This window comes from Balaenoptera acutorostrata, chromosome 10, assembly GCF_949987535.1.
Source record: "Balaenoptera acutorostrata chromosome 10, mBalAcu1.1, whole genome shotgun sequence".
NCBI classification, from domain to species: domain Eukaryota; kingdom Metazoa; phylum Chordata; class Mammalia; order Artiodactyla; family Balaenopteridae; genus Balaenoptera; species Balaenoptera acutorostrata.
Genome location: NC_080073.1, coordinates 84,847,926 through 84,870,883, shown reverse-complemented (window position 1 = coordinate 84,870,883; position 22,958 = coordinate 84,847,926). Strand labels below are relative to the sequence as shown.

General features: G+C 41.6%; 1 protein-coding gene, 1 long non-coding RNA gene, 3 other non-coding genes and 1 pseudogene across 5 annotated transcripts; 3 read left to right on the top strand and 3 right to left on the bottom strand.

Moving 5' to 3' along the window:
- Positions 1–246: 246 nt before the first annotated feature.
- On the bottom strand, positions 247–319 carry TRNAF-GAA (transfer RNA phenylalanine (anticodon GAA)). The gene has a single exon. It is a non-coding gene; the product is annotated as a tRNA-Phe (tRNA).
- Positions 320–805: 486 nt separating this feature from the next.
- Positions 806–877, top strand: TRNAE-CUC (transfer RNA glutamic acid (anticodon CUC)). Its single transcript has one exon. It is a non-coding gene; the product is annotated as a tRNA-Glu (tRNA).
- A 2,878-nt stretch (positions 878–3,755) lies between these two features.
- Positions 3,756–5,277, top strand: LOC114237374 (uncharacterized). Its single transcript, XR_003623052.2, has 2 exons — positions 3,756–3,884; positions 5,029–5,277. It is a non-coding gene; the product is annotated as an uncharacterized LOC114237374 (long non-coding RNA).
- Positions 5,278–5,831: 554 nt separating this feature from the next.
- LOC114237378 (translation machinery-associated protein 7-like) lies at positions 5,832–7,263 on the bottom strand (annotated as a pseudogene).
- On the top strand, positions 6,682–6,763 carry TRNAL-AAG (transfer RNA leucine (anticodon AAG)). The gene has a single exon. It is a non-coding gene; the product is annotated as a tRNA-Leu (tRNA).
- Positions 7,264–10,048: 2,785 nt separating the features above from the next.
- On the bottom strand, positions 10,049–22,526 carry ZNF311 (zinc finger protein 311). Its single transcript, XM_007179084.2, has 6 exons — positions 21,144–22,526; positions 20,764–20,839; positions 17,224–17,315; positions 16,758–16,884; positions 16,018–16,122; positions 10,049–13,388 (listed from the first exon to the last, which is right to left on the bottom strand). The coding sequence occupies exons 1-6, from the start codon at positions 21,192–21,194 to the stop codon at positions 11,812–11,814; spliced, it is 2,028 nt and encodes a 675-aa protein (XP_007179146.1). The 5' UTR covers positions 21,195–22,526; the 3' UTR covers positions 10,049–11,811.
- Positions 22,527–22,958: the final 432 nt, after the last annotated feature.

Here is a 22,958-nt window from a genome sequence, read left to right as displayed (position 1 = left end):
GAAGATACACACTAAATATTACAAAGAAGGGAAAGTGGTTTTCCTTCTGCACGTTTGGATCTACCTCTTTTATTTTGTGAGATGTAGAAGCCCATCCCTAGGCTACTCTGACTGGAAGAATCGTTTTATTGCACAACCCTCTGTGTCTTCCTGTATGAATTTGAGAAAAGAGTTGCCTCGTGTTTCGGTATATTCTTGTTTGCAGTCTGTTCTCTCAGTATTTTAATGTAGCTCCGAAAAGAGACATGCCGAAACCCGGGATCGAACCAGGGACCTTTAGATCTTCAGTCTAACGCTCTCCCAACTGAGCTATTTCGGCCCCGCCCACAGAGTTTTCAAATAATGTCTTATGACTTATCCTCTGTCTTTTTATTCACTAAATATAAAAAATTTGATAAACATAATCATAAACACTTTGAGGAAAGCAAAGATAAATTTAAAAACGGTTTTCATCTTCGAATGACTCACCAATTTATGAGGAGGAAGATAAGAAGACAGTTACAAATTAATGTCATAAGAACTGCCGTAACGACTTAGTTAAATCTACAATTTATTCCTGAGTAAATCCACATGTCTGGAGCAGGGAAGGAGACTCTATGCAGCTACGTGGCCCCGGTTACTCCTTCTTGGGCGTTGCCACATCTTCCCCTTGTCCAGATTTTATTGGTTGGTGCGGAACAGGAGGTTCATGTATAAAATGAATGTGGTCTTGCATTGCCTCATTGAATAGCCAGAAAACGAGTGCCGCATTCGTACGTATGGAGCATTAGCTCTGTCGGTTTATTTTGAGAGTTGTTCGACATCTTCCCTGGTGGTCTAGTGGTTAGGATTCGGCGCTCTCACCGCCGCGGCCCGGGTTCGATTCCCGGTCAGGGAAAGGTTCTCTCTTTTCACCTACTCGGCTATTGCGAAACCAAGGGGGAAAGTTGTAAATAAGACTAGAAGTTGAAGTGTATACTAAAAGTTGAAGTGTATACAAGTTAACTTTTAATTTTCATATGAGGCATTTTCTGCCTAGAAACTCTGCAATGTTTTTGATATTCCAGCCACAAAATGACAAATGATGTAAATTCCAGCTATTTACAAAGTTTTGTTGATGAGCATGCTCCCTGACATTGACCAAAAAGCTCGCCACTATCCTGAATGCTTCAAAATTTTAATTTATTCAGTTGGATGGTTCAGTGAGCAGGAAATTTTGGAGGAAACTGATTAGCTTTAGGAGTTGGTTGAGATTAGCATAACACTTTGTAAAGAGAGTTACCAATGAAGGTGAAAGGGAAGAAATCGCGAAGTTATTTCCTGGAAGTTTGCCTTGGCTGGTTGTCGGCGAGTTTCTGAATTCCCGAGAGCGGCTGGAATTGTGAAACGCACTCTCTCCGGCGGGTTTTCTAGTTTCACTGATCCAGCTGGGAGAAGGGGGATCGGCCTAGAAATACTGACACGGTAACTTAATCTTGGATCAAGGCGGTCTCCGGACTGCCTCATCTCCCCAGCGCCTCCACCTGTTTTCCGCTATGAATTTACAATTTGTCTGGGGTTTCCTAAGAGAGGAAATAGGGGAAGGCCATATTATTAAAGGAAAACTGCTGTCAAAAAACTAAGAAACAGGCAAACGATGTATTCAGCATCTCTGAATGGGCATCTGAGAAATTTACTGACAGCTACTTGAGAGAAAGCAGATTCTGTTATCCTTCTGACTTTTGACAAGGTTTGATGCCTTTGTGCTAATTGGCTCCTGTCTGACAGTATTGTGGCACGAATCTTTGTTACTTAGTTTGTCTAAATAGCAGCCACAGAAGTATTGCTTACTATTTCCTTCTCATTTCTTATAAAAGTTCAATGCACATATGAACTCTCCACAAGCTTCCAAACAAAGATCATGGTGACCCTGATCTTACTCTACCAACAGATGGGGACACGATGTTTTTATGATCATGTTAAATGAAGCAGTAATACTCTTTTTCTAACTAATTGCACATTCCCTGCTCTCCCCCAACCCCCATATATAAATTCACAAATTCCAAAACCTCTTTGAGATGGGACACTCCTTTGTCATCTTGCCAATACTCTCCTTGAGTTAATACACTTTGACGCCTATGTAAGATCAATTTGTCTAAGAAATTTTGTTTTGCCGTAAGTATAAAAGTAGTATAGTTTGTCAAATTTCTGTATATACTGAAGCTGTTCTGTTTCTTTCTGCTTAGTGTTTCACAGGAAATCAACCCCATAGGGCTGATGGCAATCACTCCTGAACAACATCCTCTTTTAGTGATGTCATATTTTGTCTCCTCTGTATGCAGCAAGAATCCTTTGCTTCATTTTTTTTTATATGTCTGTTTTTAGGGAGGAGTCTGGGTAGAACCCCTGAATGTGTTTAATGGTTTTCTAAATTTTAAAACTTTCCTACATAAACCTAATTGGATTAGAGACAAAGGACTCTTCTTTGAAAGTGATGTGACTTCTTTTTTTATTCTTCTGTTATGAGCTATTACTTATTCTCCATGGGGGGGGGGAATCTCTAATCTGTATTTTAGCACAGTAGGTTCTGTGCTCATGAGACTGCTACCTAATTACTTGTCAACTCAGAGAGAAAATGGCAAAAACGTAACAAAACCAAAATCCACATAAGTACAAGAGGAAGGAGGGAGAAGTTGAATGACTATAAGAAAAAGGACAACAGTTGGGGGTCAGTAAATCAATCTTAAGGGCCAAGGTAGGTTTGCACTACACTAGTCCCTATGGAAGATGAAAAATGAGCAAGACACGCTCCTATCTCTTAACATCCCTAAACCCCAGTTTTCCCATCTGTAAAAAGGGAATAAAAAATCTACTGCATAGATTTGCTATGGGGAGTAATGCACAAAAAGTGCTCAGCCATACTATTATCCTAATCCATATGATTTTATTGTTATTATTATTTTTATTACATTTGTGGTGCTTAGGATGAGTGGAGGAGACAGATATTGTGAACAAGTTTTCCATTGGGCAGAAAGAGTAATCTGCTAAGAAAAAAAAGTGTGGAAAATCACGGTGGTGTGTGTGTGTGTGTGTGTGTGTCAGAGAGAGAGAGAGAGAGACACTGACAGACACAGAGAGAGAGAGAAAGAGAGGGAGAGAGATTCGGAGGCAGGGTGGAGAACTGACTTATTTGAAGTGGGCCTTGAAGAATGAGCAAGATTTCTGAGAGGGAATGAGGAGGAGACCGGCATTCCAGGACAAGGGATCAGGGGAAGCAAAGCGCGGAATTGTGAAAGCTCCTGGATCATTCAGGACTTTGAAATCCGAACTCTTTGAATTCTGAACTAAAATTTGGAAAATCTCTGCTACTGATGGGATGGCATAAGTTTTCAATGTCAAGCTTTCTGGCCATACCCAGTGAAGCTAGAATTACACTTCTGTATATGTTCCGATGGCAATTGCTGACAAATCCACCTCCTAAAGGTGCATAGTTGCTTCCCAGAAATTTTCTTAAGTCGGTCGGTCCTGAGGAACTAATTTTAAATGCTTTACAATCAATTTAGTCTCTAAAGAGAAGATCATCAGAGTTCCCTGTTCGATTTCCAGGAACCTGTGAGGGTGGTTCCGAATCTCACTCCTACCCAACTGTCGGCCTGAAGCTGTGGGCTCCCCAAGACTGAACTAGAACCAGCGAGAGAGGCAGTCCTCCTCGCTTCCTAGAGAGTACACACTGAGGTGGCAGTTGGATAGAGGGTACTAGAAAGTGCCTCTCTAGGGACCAGGAAGAGGGATATATCTGTATACCATTTAAATTCTTTGCTCTGTGTGGCGTAGGCCTTTAGTCCTTGCAGGGACTGCCTTCTGAGGAGCACGGTTGGGCTCATTATTTCTCGGAATGTTAGACTCATAGATCCGGAAACGGTCAGGTAGCGGCAGCTGACGGGGGCCTCCCCACCATCCCCCGGACTGGACCGTGGGGGCTTTGGGAGAAGCTCTCCTTTGCTTTTCATTCTCCTTCTCCTCTTTCTCCTTTCTTCCACTTTTCACCCCTGGATCCTTCAGGAATCTGTGTCTTCCTCCGGGAGCGGGCCTGTGGGGTGGGGAAGGGGTTGCAGGTGCAATCCCGACCCCGGCCCCCCTCCACCCAAACTTTTCCTTGTTATGCTTCTCGCCAGGCTTGGATCACTCCAGCCCCCAGCCCCACCGCATTCCTCCGCGTATTCGTAAATTCCTCCAAGCAGGCCTTTCCAGATCTACACTAAGTCAGCTCCTTCAACCAAGTGTGAACCCAGCCCTCCTTCATTCACAGCACTGAGTTGTAATAACTAGATGAATGTTTGCCTTCCCTGGTAGCTCTGAGGGTGAGGACAGCAATGGTCAAGTGTTTCTGCTGAATACCCAGTGCACAGCTTAGTGCCCAGGTACCCAGTAGGCACTTGGTCAATACTTGTTGAACGAATGAGTGGACTCCTGGTGCCCACTCCTTGATATAGTCACTTTATCTCAATTTATTTCTTCATTTTTCTGTTTCCCCCCTGTTAGTTTACCATGTAGGAATGTGAGCACTAGAAAGAGAAAATTGGTCTCTGAATTGATGCCCTCGATGGATCAAGATGACGCTGATGAAGCATTGAACCAGTTAGCGCCTAGCAGGAGGGTACCATTCTGTGTCTCTGAGGGTTAAAGTTGTCACAAAGTGGTCAGTTTCCATCAAAGTCTGTCCATCTTGCCCTCAGAGATCCAGAACTGGTGGGAGTACATGGTGCTCATAGTGGGGAGGAGACTACTGCTGTTGTGAGGGACTGAGAGAGAGGACCAGGGAGAGGGCTCAGAATGACACAGCAGGTGCGAAAAGAGGCTCCTAGCTTGGGATATATGGAGAAACTGGGGAAAGTGAGGCTTTAGCAAGCGTAGGGGTAACTATGTTGCTTCTACTGTCTTGAGAATCCTTTTTCTTAGTGATTTTCCTAAGGTAATCTCCTTAGGAAATAACACTGGTAATTGCTAAAGTATTGCAGCTACGGATAATGAGATACTACTAAATCAGTTTTTTACTTTTTATTTTCTTAGAAAGAGAAAGCCGTTGAAGACAAAGCAGAGAGAGATTTGTAGATGCCTACTTTGAAGATTAGAGAGATGTGGCCACAAACCAAGGAATGCCAGCAGCCACCTGAAGCTGAAAGAGTCAAGGAACCGGATTTTCCCCTAGAGTCTCCAGAGGAAGGTTGGCTCTGAGGACACCTTGATTTGGGAGGTGATACAGATTGGACTTCTGGCCTCCAGAATTGTGAGAGAATACATTTCTGTTGTTTCAAGTCACACAGTTTGCGCTAATTTGTTACAGTAGGCACAGGAAATGAACGCCCATGCACTATGCAATAAACTCCATATGAGCAACTCTAGTATAGGAATTTGTAAGAAAGCCCAGTTTTCACTGGAATAGTGGATAAATACACTGTCAGCATTGACTTTCTTGGAGATGAATGCCAAAACAAACAGAAACTCCAGTGATAGCTAACTTTCTCTATCTAGATATTATTTTTGACATAATCTGCACAATGTGTTCTTGTTTTATGACACCCTTGTCTGAGCCAAAACTTTTAGGTCAGGGAGACCCACGCCCCACCGTCTGCCCTAAGAAGAGGAATGCAGACAACAACTTTATCAATGTATTGCATTATATTGTGACAGCAACTATGTATATATATATTGCCATTTCAAATGAGTTGGTTTAATTCCAGGTGGAACAATTCAGGATAGAACAAAGACTTAAGAACACACTTTGGCAGGATTCTGGGCTGGGTTTATGCAGGTCTCATAGCTAAGGCAGAAATGGCTGAGAAGAACTAAAGACAAGATGAGCCACTGTATGATTTTTTTTTTTTTTTTTACAAAAGTTTATTCTTAAATGTACAGTAGGTTCCAAGACAACGCTTCATTCTAGCTATAGGTGGCAACAGATGTTATGGCAGGGAATCCAGATGTTTAAACAGGAATGGAATTAAGGATCATCATAGCCTCAGACACAAGGAACAGCTTACTTTCTGCCAGACTTCTTAATTTCACCCGTGGCCAGGAGGCCTTTCCCCGCGGCCTCCGCTTTTAGCTCCTCGAGTTTCTTCTGCTCCTCGTCTTGTTTCTGCTTGAATGCCTTATCTTCCTCGTCCACCTCCTTAGCTTGCTTCTTGGGCTACTTCAGGGGCTTCTTCTTGCCACCTTCGCGGCCCGACCGCAACTATATTTTTAAATGATTCGAATCTTGGCGTTTCAAAATGAACCGCCCAACGCCTTTGGTCCTGGGGGCACTTCCGCAGAGACCGTGGTCCCCCTGAGGACTGCGCTCTCTGCTCCTTTCGTCGGGTTGCCTTTCTTTCCTAGAATCCCCTCGGGAGGAGGCCAAACCACTCCCGGACTCACTCAGCTGTGTCGCGGCTCGGGCTGGACATCCCCATCCACGGCGGACCTGAAACCCACGCGGGCCCCGCGGCCCAAAGGGGCGGGAGTCTCGGATGCCCTGGTTTCCTCCCGCCCTACTCCCAGCTGTGGGGAAGCAGGGTGTCAGGGGTCAGGATGCGTGGTGGCTGAACACCAGGCAGAAGTTCTAGGGTAGTATTAGTGGGAAGAACGCCAGAAAAGAGTCCCGGGTGGGAAACGTGTGTGGGAGTCGGAAGGGGAGGACTTTCACTCTAAGGGAAAACGTGGAAAGAAAACCAAGCCGGAAGTGGTAGCGTGGCCGAGCGGTCTAAGGCGCTGGATTAAGGCTCCAGTCTCTTCGGGGGCGTGGGTTCGAATCCCACCGCTGCCAAGTACCTTTTTCTTTCTTAAAACTTCCTGGTATTAGACGTCCTTTATTCACGCCCAATGTGGACAGTTCTAACATACTACAAAGTCGGTCCCTATCTTCCCCTCTTTTGACTTCTGTTTACCTAGGGGCCATAGATAACTGCCCTAGAACAATGTTCAACCGAAAATAACCGCTCAAATAATCTGTCTATTTGAGCGGCCAGTATATTCTAGGCACAATTCTAGGCCCTGCGGATGCAGCAATCAAGTAACACGACCAAAAAGTGCTTTTATGCATACAGTCTTTATTACAAACAAATGAATAGATGTCAGATTCTTGGGAAAGCCCTTGTAATTCAATACATATCCTGCCAATGTCTCCGAAGGAATAATTTATGTTCAAAATAATCACTGTTCTCCCTCCAGCCTCTCTGCAGCGCACTTTGTGTTTGGAACCCTAGTTATTCAGACCTGAGAAGAGGCTCTGGAAAGCGCCAGCGCCTCGTCAACTGCCAGACACATCGCACCAGCGCTAGGTGCCTTCGCCCCTCTGGGCGCTTTCGAGTTCAGCTGCATCCAACACCTCTGTGACTTGGGGTGGGCGCTCTCTTTGCTCTGAGCAGATCCTCGTGTCTTTCTCATCCTCCAGGACTTAGCTTGGAAATTGTTTCCGCCCGATCTCCCTCTCTCCTTCCTGCCAGCTCCAAGTTCCTTGCCTTCATGGAACTTAAAGCGTAGTGGGGTTCATGTAATAGATAAGTTATTGCCCAAATATGGTTGAGTCTCTACCAAAAAAAAAAAAAGTCCTCTACGTGAGGACTTTGAAGGAAGTTCCCGATTTAAGAGAATTTGTCAACCTAGTAGGTATCTCACAGCATATCATTATGGTCAAAACTCCTTAATTACTGAGATTGGACACTTCTGTGTTTGGTCATCATTGTTTTTCAGTTTTCTGTGAAATACTTCATGCTTTTTGCCTATTTTTGGGTTGTCTTTTGCTTATTGACTCATAGGAGTGTTTATATTAAATTGAAACATGTTAAATTGCCACTATTCAACCTCTTTGACCATTCATGGGATTCAACATAAAATATTTTAGATAATAATTTGCCAAGTATATTTGTTCCAAGTGTCTTTTTTCATTTCATGAAAAAATTGTATTTTCACTTTCCTTATGGTGATTTTGAAAAAATAATTCATTTTAATCTAGTTGAATTTATCAGAAAATTAAATTACTTTCCTTAAAATTAACCTTTTTTTGGTGTCTTGTTTGAGAAATCTTTTCTTGAGCTGAGGGCATACAAATATTTTCCAAAACTTACTTGTAAAGGACAAAATTTTACCTTTTATAGTCTTGGCTATTCTTGGCCAAGAATTACATATATTTATTTTTAATTAAACTTTTTATTTTATATTGGAGCATAGTTGATGAACAACCTTGTGATGGTTTCTGGTGTACAGCAAAGTGATTCAGTTATACATTTTTCCATTTAGGTTGTTACATAATATTGAGCAGAGTTCCCTGTGCTACATAGTAGGTCCTTGTTGGTTATCCATTTTAAATATAGCAGTGTGTACATGTCAATCCCAAACTCCCTAACTATCCCTTTCCCCCATTCTTCCCGCCTTGGCCAAGAATTATATTGCATTTCAACATAAATTTTAGAATCAATTTGTCAATTACCATAAAAATGCACCCTTGGGATTTTTACTTAGGTTGCAATGAATGTATAGATCAATTTTGGGGAGAACTGACATCTTTATAACACTGAGTCTTCCAATCCATGAAGAAGTATAGTCTTAGACAAAAATAGCCAAGTCAGTCTTGAAAAATAATAACAAAGCAGTAGGACTTACCCTACCAGATGTCAAGATACTTTAAAGCTATAGTCATTAAGCAGTTTTGCATTGGTGTAGGGCTAGACAACAGACCAATGGAACAAAGGCCAAGATGTCTAGACTCCACTCTCACCAACCCATCTTCAATATGATCATTGTCTTCCTATTGCTATGATCCTGACACCAGCTTTAAAAACTCTCAAGTAACTCTCAATCCCATAGGAAGAAACCCCAAATTGAACTCCAGGAATCTTATATTTCCTGAACATTTAAAATGAACATTGTGAAAAGGCAATGAAGAAATTTCAGATATTTTACCTGGTGGAAAGAGAAGCTTTTGTCTTGAAATTTTTGAAGGACTACCTTGTGAGCAATGGGTTAATCTTACTCTGCAATTATCCCAGGGCACAGAACTACAGTCCATGGGTAGGAGCTAAGAAAGACATTTCTGTACATTTGTGGTTCTAATTCTGAAATCTGTATTTTATCACCCTTTTAAAAACTGAGTGAAATGGGCATTCTTTACCTCTTCTGTACAGGTAAAGTGAAAACAATCTCATGGTATCAATGTTCATGGTGAAATTTTTCTGTCTTCGCATTTAGAATTAATTAGGTTTAAAAAAGTGAGTTTTATCTGGTGATTTTTCTAAGAAATAACTAAATCAACAACTCTTGTTTTGGTAACTTCACAATTAGAACTACAAGAATCTTAGGGTTTCAAGAAACACTAACATGTTTGATTATTCAACTATGCATCTGATCTTTGAATTCCTTATACATTATGCCTGTCTACCAAACATACAACTGTATAGCAGAGTCTATTCCACCTTAGGACCCCTTCTAAATGACTTTTTCCACAGGTAAAATATCTGAAACTCCTTCAGTGTTTTTTTTCATAATGTTCATTTTAAGTGTCCAGGAAGTATCAAAAGATTCCTGGAGTTCAAGATAGTAATTTGGGATTTCTTACTGCAGGACTGAGAGTCAGTTGGGAGTTTTAAAAGCAGCTATACACCTAAAACAACCAAAATATTGTAAATCAACTATACTTCAATAAAAATAAATAAAACTTTAAAAAAAAAGCAGGTGTCAAGATCATAGGAATATTTTAGGGAGACAATGGTCATGCTGAAGATGGACTGGTGAGGATGAAGTCTAAAAGTGTTCTATTTGGGCTCAGTACAGAGGCTTCTCAACTTTCACAGCGGGATGTCAGGCCTGCCACCCCCTCCAGTTAACTGGTGTCTGAAGAACATGACTCTGATCAATAACACAAAACATCAACACTCCAGGACTGTCCAGAATTTAAACTGGAATTGAAACCTTGCCAGATTCTGTTAAGACTGACTGAAGAAGTGACTTGAAAGGATACACTGGAGGGTTCTCATGATGGGCTAAGGACTTTGAGTCCAAAATCCAAATGAACCTCATGGCCTGTGGGTAAAAAAACCATCCTGAACATGTGTATACATTTTCCAAAAGCATATACATGCTGTTGTAATTAACAAAACCTCAGATTTTCTAGAACATGACAACATTTTGCCATCAAGCATTAAAGTACAACTACTTGTAGTGTGTGTATGCACGAGGGAGAGAGTGTTGGTAAAATTTATTGATCATCAAATAAGGGGTCCTTGCAGTCAAAAGAGATTGGAAAAGCACTGCCAATTCTCCAGACATAGCCTAAACTCTGTCCTTAAGTCACGTTATATCATCCAAAAGCCACATATACAGCGTGTCATCCTCCACAGAAACAATTTTAGAGTTATATCCTAAATGTTTTCATCTTGGTTTTCTTCAACAAACTATATAAGAAATGGCCATATAAAGAACATGCTCTAATTTCCTGTAGAAACTGAACTTAAGAAACAATGTTTAATCCGTCTTTTGTATCATAAACCATGTAATTCCCTTTGGAATTTGTTACTAGAAAATTGTGTATCTTGGACTCCTTGTCCATATTAATGTGTAACCATTTCCCAAGATGTTTTCTGTGAAACAAGAGTCCATGAAGGTGCTCCTCCAAACAGAATTCCTTCGTCCATCACTTTGGGAAAGCAATGCTTCTTACAGTTCCTTTGTTTAAGATTCAGAAAGGATATTAGCATAGTATAAACACTGAGAAGTCTTTAAGGGAATAAAAACCTCCACCCAGCCAGCATTTCTCAAACTTATTTTTAAAAAACATTAGCTTGTAAAACACTTTTGACAAATGCTGGGGAACCCATTGCTCATCTCTTTACTAGTCAGGGAACTTAGAACTAAATTTAATTCTCAATTATGGTCATTATGTTAATTAAGTTGACACACATTTGCATCCTCTTCTAGGATTTTCAATTTCTATTTTAACAGCCTTATTGCATGTGGGTATTTAATTCTGTCTGCAGTAAGGACCTATAACATTCGCAAGAGAAAGGATAGATGTTAGACACTGAAAGACTTGAAAAGATAGATATAAATTTACTAATCTATTTGAAACAGCATTTCATATGTCATGCAAACAGATATAGCAATATTTAAGAAATCAACATCTTGAAGAACTTTTAGTGTATTTATAACAAAGTGGGTCAGGCTTCATGCTTTTTCCATACGTACACTGCTGCTTGAGCAGTGTATACCTGACTTCTACTTATCTGTAATTTTAAAATCTGCCCTTGTCCTGCCTCCCTTCCCCCACTGAATCTCAGCAATTCTGATCCTTTAAGCAGAAGTACCATTCAGGCTTTAAGTTAAAGCAAAACTTGCTAAAGATGATCAATGTTTATCAATTAAAAAAATGTTCTGTGCTGAACTGAGGTATAGCTTCATAGCCAAGAGATGTGGTGCAGGATTATGGAAATTGCTCAGGTAAGTCTAAGCATTCAGTGGGCATTTGTTCAGAATTTACTAGTTAAGTGATCCACATCAGGTTTCTTCATCTTTTTATGCCTCAATTTCCTCATCCCATAGGGATGTTGTATGGATTAAATGATTAAAAATTGTAAAGAATAGTGCCTGGCATGTGTCAAGCACTAGTATCTAATATTACAGTACTATTATTGATAGACAAAGCCTTGGAAGTGAATGTGCTCACTGAAGAGACACTGAATAGGAAGGTCAAGGACAAAGGCTTGGTGGGGTCTCACAATTAGGGGGTCAGGGAACCAGGAAGAACCATTACAGGAGACAAGAGGTACCAGTATAAGAAGTAGAAGGAGAAATGAGAAAGTGTAAACACCAGAATCACTACCCTCAAGTGTTGGTGGTCAAAATATTGATGAATGAAAAGGTCTGAGAACTGGTTACTGGAGAGAGGGATTTCCCATTCTCATCAAGTTTGTGGGTTCCCCATACTCTATGTTTTCTTTTCTTATGTCCAGTAAGATTTGAGCTCACTCTGAAAGCTTTTCCACACTCCTCACATTCATAAGGTTTCTCCCCAGTATGAACTCGCTTGTGTCCAATCAGAGCTGAGCTCTGACGGAAAGATGTGCCACATTCACTGCAGGTATATGGCTTCTCACCAGTGTGGATTCTTTTGTGCTGCCTCAGGACTGAACTATGATGAAAGGCCTTTCCACACACCTCACATCTGTAAGGCTTCTCTCCGGTGTGGATTCTTTGATGATTGGTCAAGTTTGATTTCCCACTGAAAGCTCTACCACACTCTGAACATTTATAAGGTTTCTCTCCAGTGTGGATTCTTTGATGGATGGTAAGGCAGTGTCGATCCTGGAAAGTTTTCCCACAATCCCCACATCGATAGGGCTTCTCCCCTGTGTGTTCTCGTTCATGAGTCCTGCGTTTACAGTTATGACGAAAGGCTTTCCCACACTCCTTACACTTGTAAGGCTTCTCTTCAGTGTGGATTCTTCTGTGCTTCGTGAGCTCTGCCTTGCTGCTGAAGGCTTTTCCACACTGAGGGCACCCACAGTGTTTCTCCTGAGTGTGGATTCTTGTGTGTTTGCTTAGGTCTGAGCTCCGGCTGAAGGCCCTCCCACACTCACTGCACTCATAAGGTCGCTCCCCCGTGTGGATTCTTGTGTGTTTGATGAGGTCTGAACTCCCGCTGAAGGCCTTCCCGCACTCCTCACACTCATAGGGTTTCTCCCCAGTGTGGCTTCTGCCATGGATGATAAGGGAGTGCTTAAACTGAAAGGCCTTCCCACAGCCACTGCACTCATAAGGCTTCTCCCCAGTGTGGATGATTTGATGCATCCTGAGACGGTTCCTGGTCTTGAAGGCCTTCCCACAGTCGCTGCACTGGTAAGGCTTCTCCCCACTGTGCGTTTTTTTATGTCGGCAAAGAGCTGATCTACTGTTGAAGGCCTTCCCACACTGGCTACAGTTAAAGGGTTTCTCCCCTGTGTGGATTATCTGGTGCATAGAAAGCTGATTTTTGGTCTTGAATGCTTTCCCACACTCATTACACACATAGGGTTTCTCGCAAGAGTGAATTCGCTCATGGAGAATTAGGTCAGAATGCCAGCTGAAGTTTTTGCCACACCTGGCACATTCATGGAGTTTCTTTTCTGTAAGAACTCTATACGGAATACATTTTGAGTTTCTTCTAAGTACCTCCTGGTTCTTTCCTTTCTTGAAGGTCACTTTCTCACAGCGTTCTTTCTCTTCTCTCAGTTTCTTCCTCATAGGCATTTCCCATTGATTCTCTAATTTGACATCTTGTACACAAACTTCTCCAACTTCTGGATCCTGGGAAACAACTTTTAGGAGACTTTTAAATTTCACCCAGCAGACTTCTCCATTTTCGAAAACCTCCTGTTCTGAACTTGCCTTCTCATTCTCCGGCCGTGTCTTGGCAGCTGATACTTAAACAAGAAAATAAAAATGTCAGATGTTCAGAGGAAAGGAAATAAGTGGGCTGGAAGAGGTGAAGCAATGGTTAAGCTGTTGGAAGAGTAACTGACTTTCCCATGCTTGAAAAATTGCTAACGTTATGGCAAAGGTCAAAATAGGATGAACTACTGAAAAGTACTAAGATAGTTAAAACTGAGTAAACTTTACAAAAATCCTTCCAAATCTACTCATGTTCTAGAATCTCCTAGTTTAGTAAATGACAACTTCATACACGTAGTCACCTAAGACAGGAAACCGGAAATCATCCTCAACTTCTCATATATACTCACTAACATTGTATAAATGTTACCTGTGAAGTGAGCTGCAAAGCGGGTGCTGAAGTGCCAGTGCAGCCCCCTTTTTAGGGATCGGTCTGCTTTGCTCCTGACAGTGGGCCCTGGAGAGCCCTATTTCTGTGGTGTAACTCCACCCATCTGGGTAGGGCAGATTAGATCTGGGCAAGACCTGACCCAAACCAGGCCAGATTCTCTCTTCATGAACTTTGGACTCATGATGTGAAAGCAGATAAGGCCAGGCTCTGAAGATAGCTAGAGCTTTAGCACTTAAATCTGAGAACCAGTGGTGGTGGGATGGTATGTCGTGTAGGGGAGGGAATGCTCTGCCATCGGGACTGAGAAGCAGAGAAGATCCATCTGCCAAGAAAGGAGAATGAAGCAGACCCACAGAGTAGCAGAGAAGACAGCTGGAGAGTGGGGCCTGATGGCATTCCAATCCCTTCTTGAGCCTCATGTATACCTGCCCTTAAATTCCATGACACACCCTGAATAATAAATTATTTTTCTTTTGGTTAAGCTAGCTGGAGTTACTTTTTACAGTTGGTAACCAGAGTCCAAATCAATCTCTTATTATCTCTTAACTCTATCCCGTCTTCTTCACTTCTACTGCCAGTGCATTCTCACCAGCTAACTTTAATAACCCTCAAACGTCCTTTAGTCTGTCTCCCCTCTAATCCATCCTCTACACTGCTTCCAGATTATTCCTTCTAAAAATCAAATCTAATCACATCACTCTTTAGCTTTAAACACTTCAATGGCACTCCATAGTTAACCAGACAGAAAGGAAGTAAAGTGTACAATCAAGAGCCCCAGCTCACTGTCTGGGTTCAAATCTTAGTTCTGACACCTAATACCTGTGCAAATTTGGGAGGATGTTGTAACCTCTCTCAGTTGCTTTATCTATAAAATGGGATCTAGACTATCCACAATAATTAAATGAGTCAATGTATGCAAAGCACTTCCATCACCAAAATAAGTACCTAATCAATCTTAGCTGTTATTATAAGAATAAAGTTAAAGGTCTGTAGTTTATCAAAAACTCATTCAATCATGATCTTGTCCCTGACTACTGCTCCTGTACTTTCCCCACTGGCTACTCCAAGTCCTTGGCTCTGGTCACACTGAACTATTCACAGTTCACATTCTTTTACTCCTCAATACTTTCCTACTTGTTATTCCCCTCTGCCCTTCCTTCAACTAAATTACCTCACTTATCCTACATAACTTAATTCAGTTGTCATTCCTTCTGCAGTCTTTTAGTCCCCAGGTCAGATTTAGATGCTTCTCCTCTATGTTTGTATATACCAGGTACATATCCCTATCTACATATCCCAAGAACTCCCACCATACTGTACTATATAATTACTTATTTACTTACCTGCCTTCCCCACTAGAAAATAAGCTTCCGTAACTCAGGGCTCGCCCATATCTTACCTGACTGCATATCTCTAGAACCTTGTATAGTACCTGGCATATGATAGTTGCTCAAGAAATGTTTTTTAGATGGAAGGAAGGGAGGAAGGAAGAGTAGGCATTGTGGATACAGCAGCTGGAGTTGGCCTATAAACAAAGGACAAGTTTTTTTTTGAATGACAAATACAGAAAATAGTTTGAATGAAGAGCTGGTAATATTTCATGACTGACTAGATAAGAGGTTCAGGGAATGGAAAGACAAAGTAAGAAAGAGGTAGAACCAGATATAGAAATAGGGAGAGCTTAATGAAGAGACAGCCTTGGAGGGAGAGATGAATTTGACTTTAGACAGGTTGCTTTCCAGATGACAATGGGATATTCAAATAAAAACCAGGAGTTAGAAACATGAGACTGCTGCCCAGGAAAGAGGTAAAGGTTAGCATTATCAATGTGGCAGGCATCTGCATCAGAGCTAAGAGCTGAAGCCATGACAGAAACTAACTAACTTCACAATAAGAGAGAATAGAAAAGGCAAGGGTCAAAGGCTCAGGTCTCCAAATGGGGGAAGGTCCTTAAAAAAAAAAAAAAACAACTGGAGGCAGAAAGGCAATGCTCTCTGAGCACTGGAGTAAATGATACACAGAGAGGAGATGAATTGTCTGAGCCTTTCTGGAGAACTAAATTGCAAAAAGCCTTTATTAGATAGGTTGAAAACAGCCAATTAGATAATGACAGAATAATTATCCAAACAGTTTGTTTCCTCTGCCTTAAGATTTCCTAAATAGATATCCTTCTGGGCCCTTCAGGATGGATGACCCACCACTAAGAACATTCTATAACCATTTTGTCACATGGAACACAGAAGGGGACTGACAGCTTCTCTGGCACTCACCTGGGTAGGAGCAGCTCAGGAACTCCCTGTCCTGTCGATCCTGAGCACAGAGCTCTGCCTCTTGCTCCAGATGGGAGATCAAAGGAGGTTTAGGAAATGGAAATCCTGGTTGTTGAGAAGGAAGAAGACAGTGTGTAGAGCAACAGAGAACTGTCCTAACGCTTACCTTGACCCCTCTGTTTGCATATGGAAACAGGAAAGAAATGTCCATTTGGGTAGAGAAAAGGGTTTATTCAGGGGTCTGGTAACATGTAAATGAACAGGTCTAGGAAATTTCTCAGAAAAGTCAATACTCAGAAGGGCAAAGAAGGAGATTCTGGGAAACAGTCAGTTGGTTGTATTTTCCCTGTTCTCTTTAGGAGGATGGGAGTCTGTAGAGGGAGGTTAATCTGTTTTCAGCCGCTAGGAAGGAGTTCATGACTAGGAGCTGAATACAGAGCATTTAATGGAAAATGAGAGGCTTGAGGAGGCAAGAATCCAGGGAGAACAGAGGTTAAGTGTCTCCTTTTTACCCAGGGAGAGTTTCATTGCAAAGAATCAGAAAACAACAACTAGGTTAGCCAGAAAATTATCTTGCTATGTAACAGGGGCAACTCAAAACTAATTTGGGGGAAGATATTGATGATATGGAATGAGAGCTCTGATTTTCAATATGAGACCCCACACACATCAATAAATAAAGCAATTAAAAGAAAAAGGAAGGGAGAAAGTACTAAGCCAAGTGCAGGGAAAGTCCTTACCAAGTGATACCACGTTCCCATAATTTTCCAACATCACGTCTTTATAGAGGTGCCTTTGAGCATGGGTCAGACACTGCCACTCCTCATTACTGAAGTTCACAGCTACATCCTCAAATGTCACTGCCTCCTGAAACAATATGTCCCTGCTTTCCTGGAGAAAACTCCAAAGTTCCCTCAGGAAACAGAGGCAGAAGAAAGGAATTTGTAGGGAGGTTTACGGAAGCGAAAGGCTGTTACTGTTTCGTGTATATTTGGGGATGAGGTGAAAGGTAGCATCAGCTTTCAGTAGCAAAAAATAACGAAAGAGGAAACAACCCACAAATGGTTTGTCACCCAACAAAGTATCCCTTATGAGAGGGAGCACCTGGACTTGGGAGGTGCATAGCCAGGGAAGGCAGTGAAAATAAGGCCACATTTAGGAGGCAGTGATATATTTCCAGGAGGGAAGGAAGGGGCCTTAGCTCACTTGGAGTTGGCTCATCAGTGTGATTTTTGCTCCTGGCAGGTTTCCTTGGCATCCATCTTCGGCAAAGGCAGGACAATGAGGAGATGGCAGAGCTGAGAGAAGAGAAATAAGCCAAGAGTCAATTCAGCACAGTGTTGAAACCTTCCGCTTTCATCCTCTCCTCCCCAAATGTAGAAGCTTCTGAAGCTCTAACCTAGGGATTAAGTCTACTGCATTACAGTATCCTCCTTCTCCATCATTCCCCTAGTCTCAGTTTCCAGTTTGGGTTATCAGGCCCTGGCCAGCAGCCAAGCCAACTGTAAGTGCGTTCTTCTTCTCTCTCACCTACTACACCTTTTTCTCTGGTCTCTCTTCATCCTAGAATACCTTACACCCTCCCCAAAAGGCCCAGATCACCGACTCCCAGCTTATACGATAACCTGGCTTCCTGTGTTTGAACGATGAAGTCATCTTGCCCAAAAAGACTTGGGGTGGAGGTGGAGGGAAAGGAATGAAGGAGAGGTATGGATCAGAAATATCCAGGGATAGGTCCAAAGCTTTTTTCTTTAGGTAACTTAATGGCTGGTCAAACTCAAGTTAGCTTACTAGAAAACATTTTTCCCTTGTTCTTCTTAGAGAAAATCACTTTCCCCCTTTGATTCTGAGTCTCTTTCCTGTTAATTCCCTAGTATTAAGTGATTCCGCTTCCCCCCAACTGCTCTCCCAGTATAGTATAGCACACACAGCTTTTAAAATGCAAAAGAAACTTTCTCAGAGTGTACACATGACTAGGTATAATTCATATGGATTGGGCAAGAAGTACAGTTTCACATTACTGATTAATGGGGCCCTGTTTTATTCCTTGCAATCCAGCTCAGCCTTTCTGTAGCTTCAGTGTTTATGGTGGTTTATCTTTCTTGATAGTCATCAACATATTCCCAAGTCCAAGACCATTCCTTTCTGGTCTGAAGTCATCTACTGGTAAGTCTCTAGGATAACCCCTTGGCCTCAGGACCCTAAAACTATCATTTCAATTTTACCAAAACCTCAATTTAGGAGTAAACTGGCTTCTTTCCACAGAAATAGGCCAAGAAGACTTTTCTTTGGTCTAGGCCACCCTTAGCTTTTGATCAAGAACAGGCCTGTGTTCAATCATTGTGGGTTCCATACAGTTTTCCAACTATCTCCTCTGAAAGCCTGTTACTTTATAACTCTTTGTCTCAAAAAGTTCCCAAACCACCTGGAAGGCACACAGCTCACAGCAGATACGTGTTTTGCTCTGACATGTTCCATAACAGTTCTTTTCCTTATAACATCAATAAACTTAAACCTCCAAATTGGGTTTTTTTTTCAATCAACATTTTATAATGAACATTTTCAAATATACAGAAAAGTTGAAAGAACTGTATAGGAAACATCCATATATTCACCACTTACATTCTACAATTAACATTTTGCAATATTTGCTTTATCACGTATCTGTCCATCTAACTATCCCTGTCTCTGTCCATAAATTCATTTTATATTTTGTTGCATTTCAAAGTAAGTTGAAGACATCAGCATACTTCACCCCTAACACTTTATGATACATATTATTAACTAGAGTTCAATATTTGTTTACATTCTTGCTTTTGAAGTAAAATTTACATACAGTAAAATGTACAAGTCTTAAATTTTTGACAAAGCATACCCTATTTAACCCAAACTCTCCATATACGTCCCAGTTGGATTTTTACCATATCTTCTTCATAAATTAGGAAAGTTTTGTTACCTTGTCATGGCTTTTTTTCCCCTAAGTGCTCATTACATTAAAAACTGTTTTTAATTGTGGTAAAAACATATAATATGAAATTTACCATTTTAACCATTTTTAAGTGTACCATTCAATAGTGTTAAAAATATTCGCAATGTTGCATAATAGATCTCCAGAACTTTTTCATCTTGCAAAACTGAAACTCTATACCCATTAAACAACAACGCCTTATTTTTCCCTCTCCCAAGCCCCTGGTAACCACTGCAGTGATTTTTTTTTTCCTAGCCTCGCGGAGGCTTGCGGGATCTTAGTTCCCCAAGCAAATCCTGGCCACGGCAGCAAAGGTCCTAACCACTGGACTGCCAGGGAATTCCCCCCACTGTAGTGATTCTTACACTTTATTTTTTAGCCTCAGAATTTGAAAGGTCAGTTTCTGCCCTCAAGTTAAAAATGAACTTGGGGGAATTCCCTGGCGGGAGTTCACATGTGGGAGAGAGTGAAAGCTCCAGTCTCTTCCTTTTCTAAGGACACTAATCTCATCACTGGAGCCCCACCCTTATGACATCATCTAAACATGATTACTTCCCAAAGGCCTCACCTCTAAATATCATCACACTGCGGGGTGTGGGTTAGGGCTTCAACGTACGAATTTTGAGGGGACACAAACATTCAGCCCATAACAAAACTATTTGTTAAAGCAGTGTATAGATATTATCCAGGGTGAGATTAACTCATTTACATTTTATGTTAAGTAATTGTAAACTTTATGGCCCTGAAAATCACCTATAGGAAGATAATTCAAGATCTTTTGAGAAAAAGAGGATTTGGATACTCAGGTCAGATGTGAACCATAAAATTATATATATTTTAAAAAATGAAATAAAATGAACAACCAAGTTAAGCAATATTCATTATTTTCTACCTCTCCTAAATTTGTGATAAATATGTTCTATATTATTAATTTTCATTTATGATAACTTATACAGTAGAAATTTCAAGATTTCTCTTCTGGAAGTTCCAATAATATGCTTAGAAATTCATTTTACGTTTTTTTCTTTGTAGGTAATATATACTAAAAGCCTATTTTTGGGGTGCCGAGGGGCCTAGTCCTCTAAAAGTCTGTGCCTTTCAGGGTCTGATTTTATGACTCCAGAATTGTTAAATACCATCAGCCACTTCTATACAAATCTTACCCACTTTTCTCTTCATATATGCCACCAAAGAGCATTTTTAAAGCCCAGCCCCACATTTCCCCATCTTCCTTTATTCTTCTCAAAGCTTCATGACAATACCTTTGCTCTTTCTTTTGCCATGGCTTTATCTTCTATTTCTCAGGTATACCTATACTATAATTTAAAAATCTCAGGGTTAACACATGTACAGAAATAAAATTACCTACACTCAAATTTTACATGTTGGTAAAATTGTGGTTGGGAGGAGTTACTGTATTATACCACAAGTTTTATATGTGCAAATATTCATGTACATATATGTAAGCTACTTATCATACATTAAGTTGTACATATAATAAGTGAATGAATACATTCAATATCTTTCATAAATTGCTTTGAAGAATCTTTTTTTATGAATCTTTATTTTATCCAAATTTGGTTTAAGATGAGGGCAGAAACCTAATTATTTAGTTCCTCTCAATACCGAGCCAAGCCTAGTATAGAAATAACAGATTTCCTATAAATACTCAATAATGAGCATATTTCCAGGCCCCAGGAAGCATCTCCCACCTAGTCTGTGTCCCTGCCCCATTTTCAGCTGCCATAACTCCTGCCACAATACCCTGTGTGCATTACCTCTTTCCTGCAGGAGCTTGGTATCACGGATACAAAGCTGGTTTGATGGTCCTGGAGTCTCAACTGATACCACCACCTATTGCAAGGAAAAGAATACATTTGGAGAGGTTATGGAGGGATGGAAAATGTATGGGAAGCTGCAACCAACTATGAAGTTCTGTTCATGGAAATCAACTCCCAGAACTACCAAGAGGGGTGAGAAAATCAGGGACTCAGTCCCTGATATACCTTATGAAAAACAGAAATGGCATCCAATTGTTCTATAATGTAAAATGATCACCAGGCCACCCAGGAAAAAAAGTATTTTGAAGGAGAAAACTTCCACAAGGTCAATCCAGGCCCACCACACTCCCACTGCTTTCCTCCTTTCTTGGACTTACTTCATCCTCCTTGTGATACACTGCAGACACTCCTCTTTTTACCTGCTGCATCTTTTTACCCAGCTTTCTTTTCCAGTCTTCTAACACTGTCCCGGTTTCTTCTCTGCTGGTTGGATCCAGCTCCCAAAGTCAATCGTGGCTTTGCCTGGACAACCAGTATTGAAGTGGCTCCAGTGGATACCAGCCTCCTTTCAGGGATTTAAGCCTTGGTGGTGCCAGCCAAAGGGCCTCTCCTGACCCACAGGGCAGCTGCTTTTTGGCTTGATGTGTCAAATACTGCCCTGGATTTGGGGTTCATCGCAGTACTAAGCTAGTGGTGATCCCATACCTTGTTTTCCTGCATATTCGATGAAGGGAGGAGAAAAGAGAGGAATGTGACCAAAGCAAAAAGAAGGAATCACTGAGAATCTGAGGTATCTATGGGAGATGAGGGAGCAGGGGAAGACAAACTGAAAATGATAATATATCCAGAATACAACCTCCACTGCCACTATCTTGTCCCAAGCCACCATTGTCTGCATTGCCCTACAGAATTACGTTAGCCGTCCAGCTGGTCTCCTGCTTCTATCCTTGACTTCCGCCTGCCTCTTCTCAATACAACAGAGTAGGCCACTTAAAACTTAAGTTGGATTATTTCATCTCTCTGCTTAAAACCCCTCAGTGGGTCCATCTTACTCAAAATAAAGAGTAGCATAAAAGGCCCTAAAGAATGTGTCCATTACATCTCTCTTGTTCATTCAAAATAAAAGCTGAAGTCCTTACAATGGCATACAAGACTACAGGGTGTGCTATTACCTCTCCTACTATTCTCCCCATCATTCAACCTTCTTCAGTCACACAGACCTTTCTCTTCCTTTTTAGGCACATTTCCATTTTAGGGCCTTTGTACTGGCTGTCCCCTCCACCTCAAGCTACCCTCACGATGAATAATTTTGCTTCCTTCAACTGTTTGCTTGTACGTAATCCTCCCAAGGAAACCTACTCTAGGTCCCCTATTTAAAATTACAGCCTATCCCCTCCTTCCAATCCTGACATGACTTACCTTCCTATATAGCACTTTATCACTTTCCAACATGGTGCATAAGTTACTTATATTCTTTCTATTGTTTATTATAGATTTCCCCTTCACTAAAATGTAGGCTCCCAGGCTTTTGAGGGCAGGGATTTTTGTCTATTTTGCTCACTGCTGTATTCCCAACTTCTAAAACAGTGCCTGCACCAGTAGGCGCTCAGCTAGAAATTGGCTTAATGAATGAATGTACGAATGGATGCTGGGGAGGAAAATAAACGGAAAAAAAAAAAAAGGGTAAGAGGCTGCTGAGAGCAAGAAGAACGGGAGGGAGTTAGGAATGCAGGAGGAAAACGCCCGTGTGGGGTAGGAACCCGCGGCGGACCCCAGCTCCCGGCGGACCAGGCTACAAAGCCCCGCCCCGTCCCCCGCCAGCCGTCCCGGGCCCCAGGGAGGGGGTGTATTTAAGTGAACCAGGTGGTGGTGCCAGGATCCTCCCAGCCGACCCTCGGCGGGTTCGGAGACCCCAATGGCAGCTTGGGAGCCCCTCGGCTAGAGTCCCGTCCCACGCTGGCTGAAGACACAGACCTTCCTGCCGACATTCTCCTCTAAAAATGAGAAAGTAGAGAAATCTATTCCAGCTCCACTTCCTAGTCCTTCAATAATCATTTCCGGTGACTTTCTAGGAAACCTCAACTCGCTGGTCGAGGAATTTCCCTAGAAAGCCTTCGCAGACTCCAAACGTGTTATTTCATGTTCTTCAGAATGCGTCTCTTAAAACAGAACCACAATGTCATTACCCCACC

Bases quoted from the DNA above. Each gene is read 5' to 3' on its own strand.
- ZNF311 (XM_007179084.2), bottom strand. From the start codon at position 21,194: ATGCAGCAGGTAAAAAGAGGAGTGTCTGCAGTGTATCACAAGGAGGAT. The intron at 16,885-17,223 runs GTGAGCTAAGGC...ATATTGTTTCAG, and splicing joins CACTGATGAGCCAACTCCAA to GAGGCAGTGACATTTGAGGA. The intron at 16,123-16,757 runs GTAAGGACTTTC...CTCAACAACCAG, and splicing joins TGGGAACGTGGTATCACTTG to GATTTCCATTTCCTAAACCT.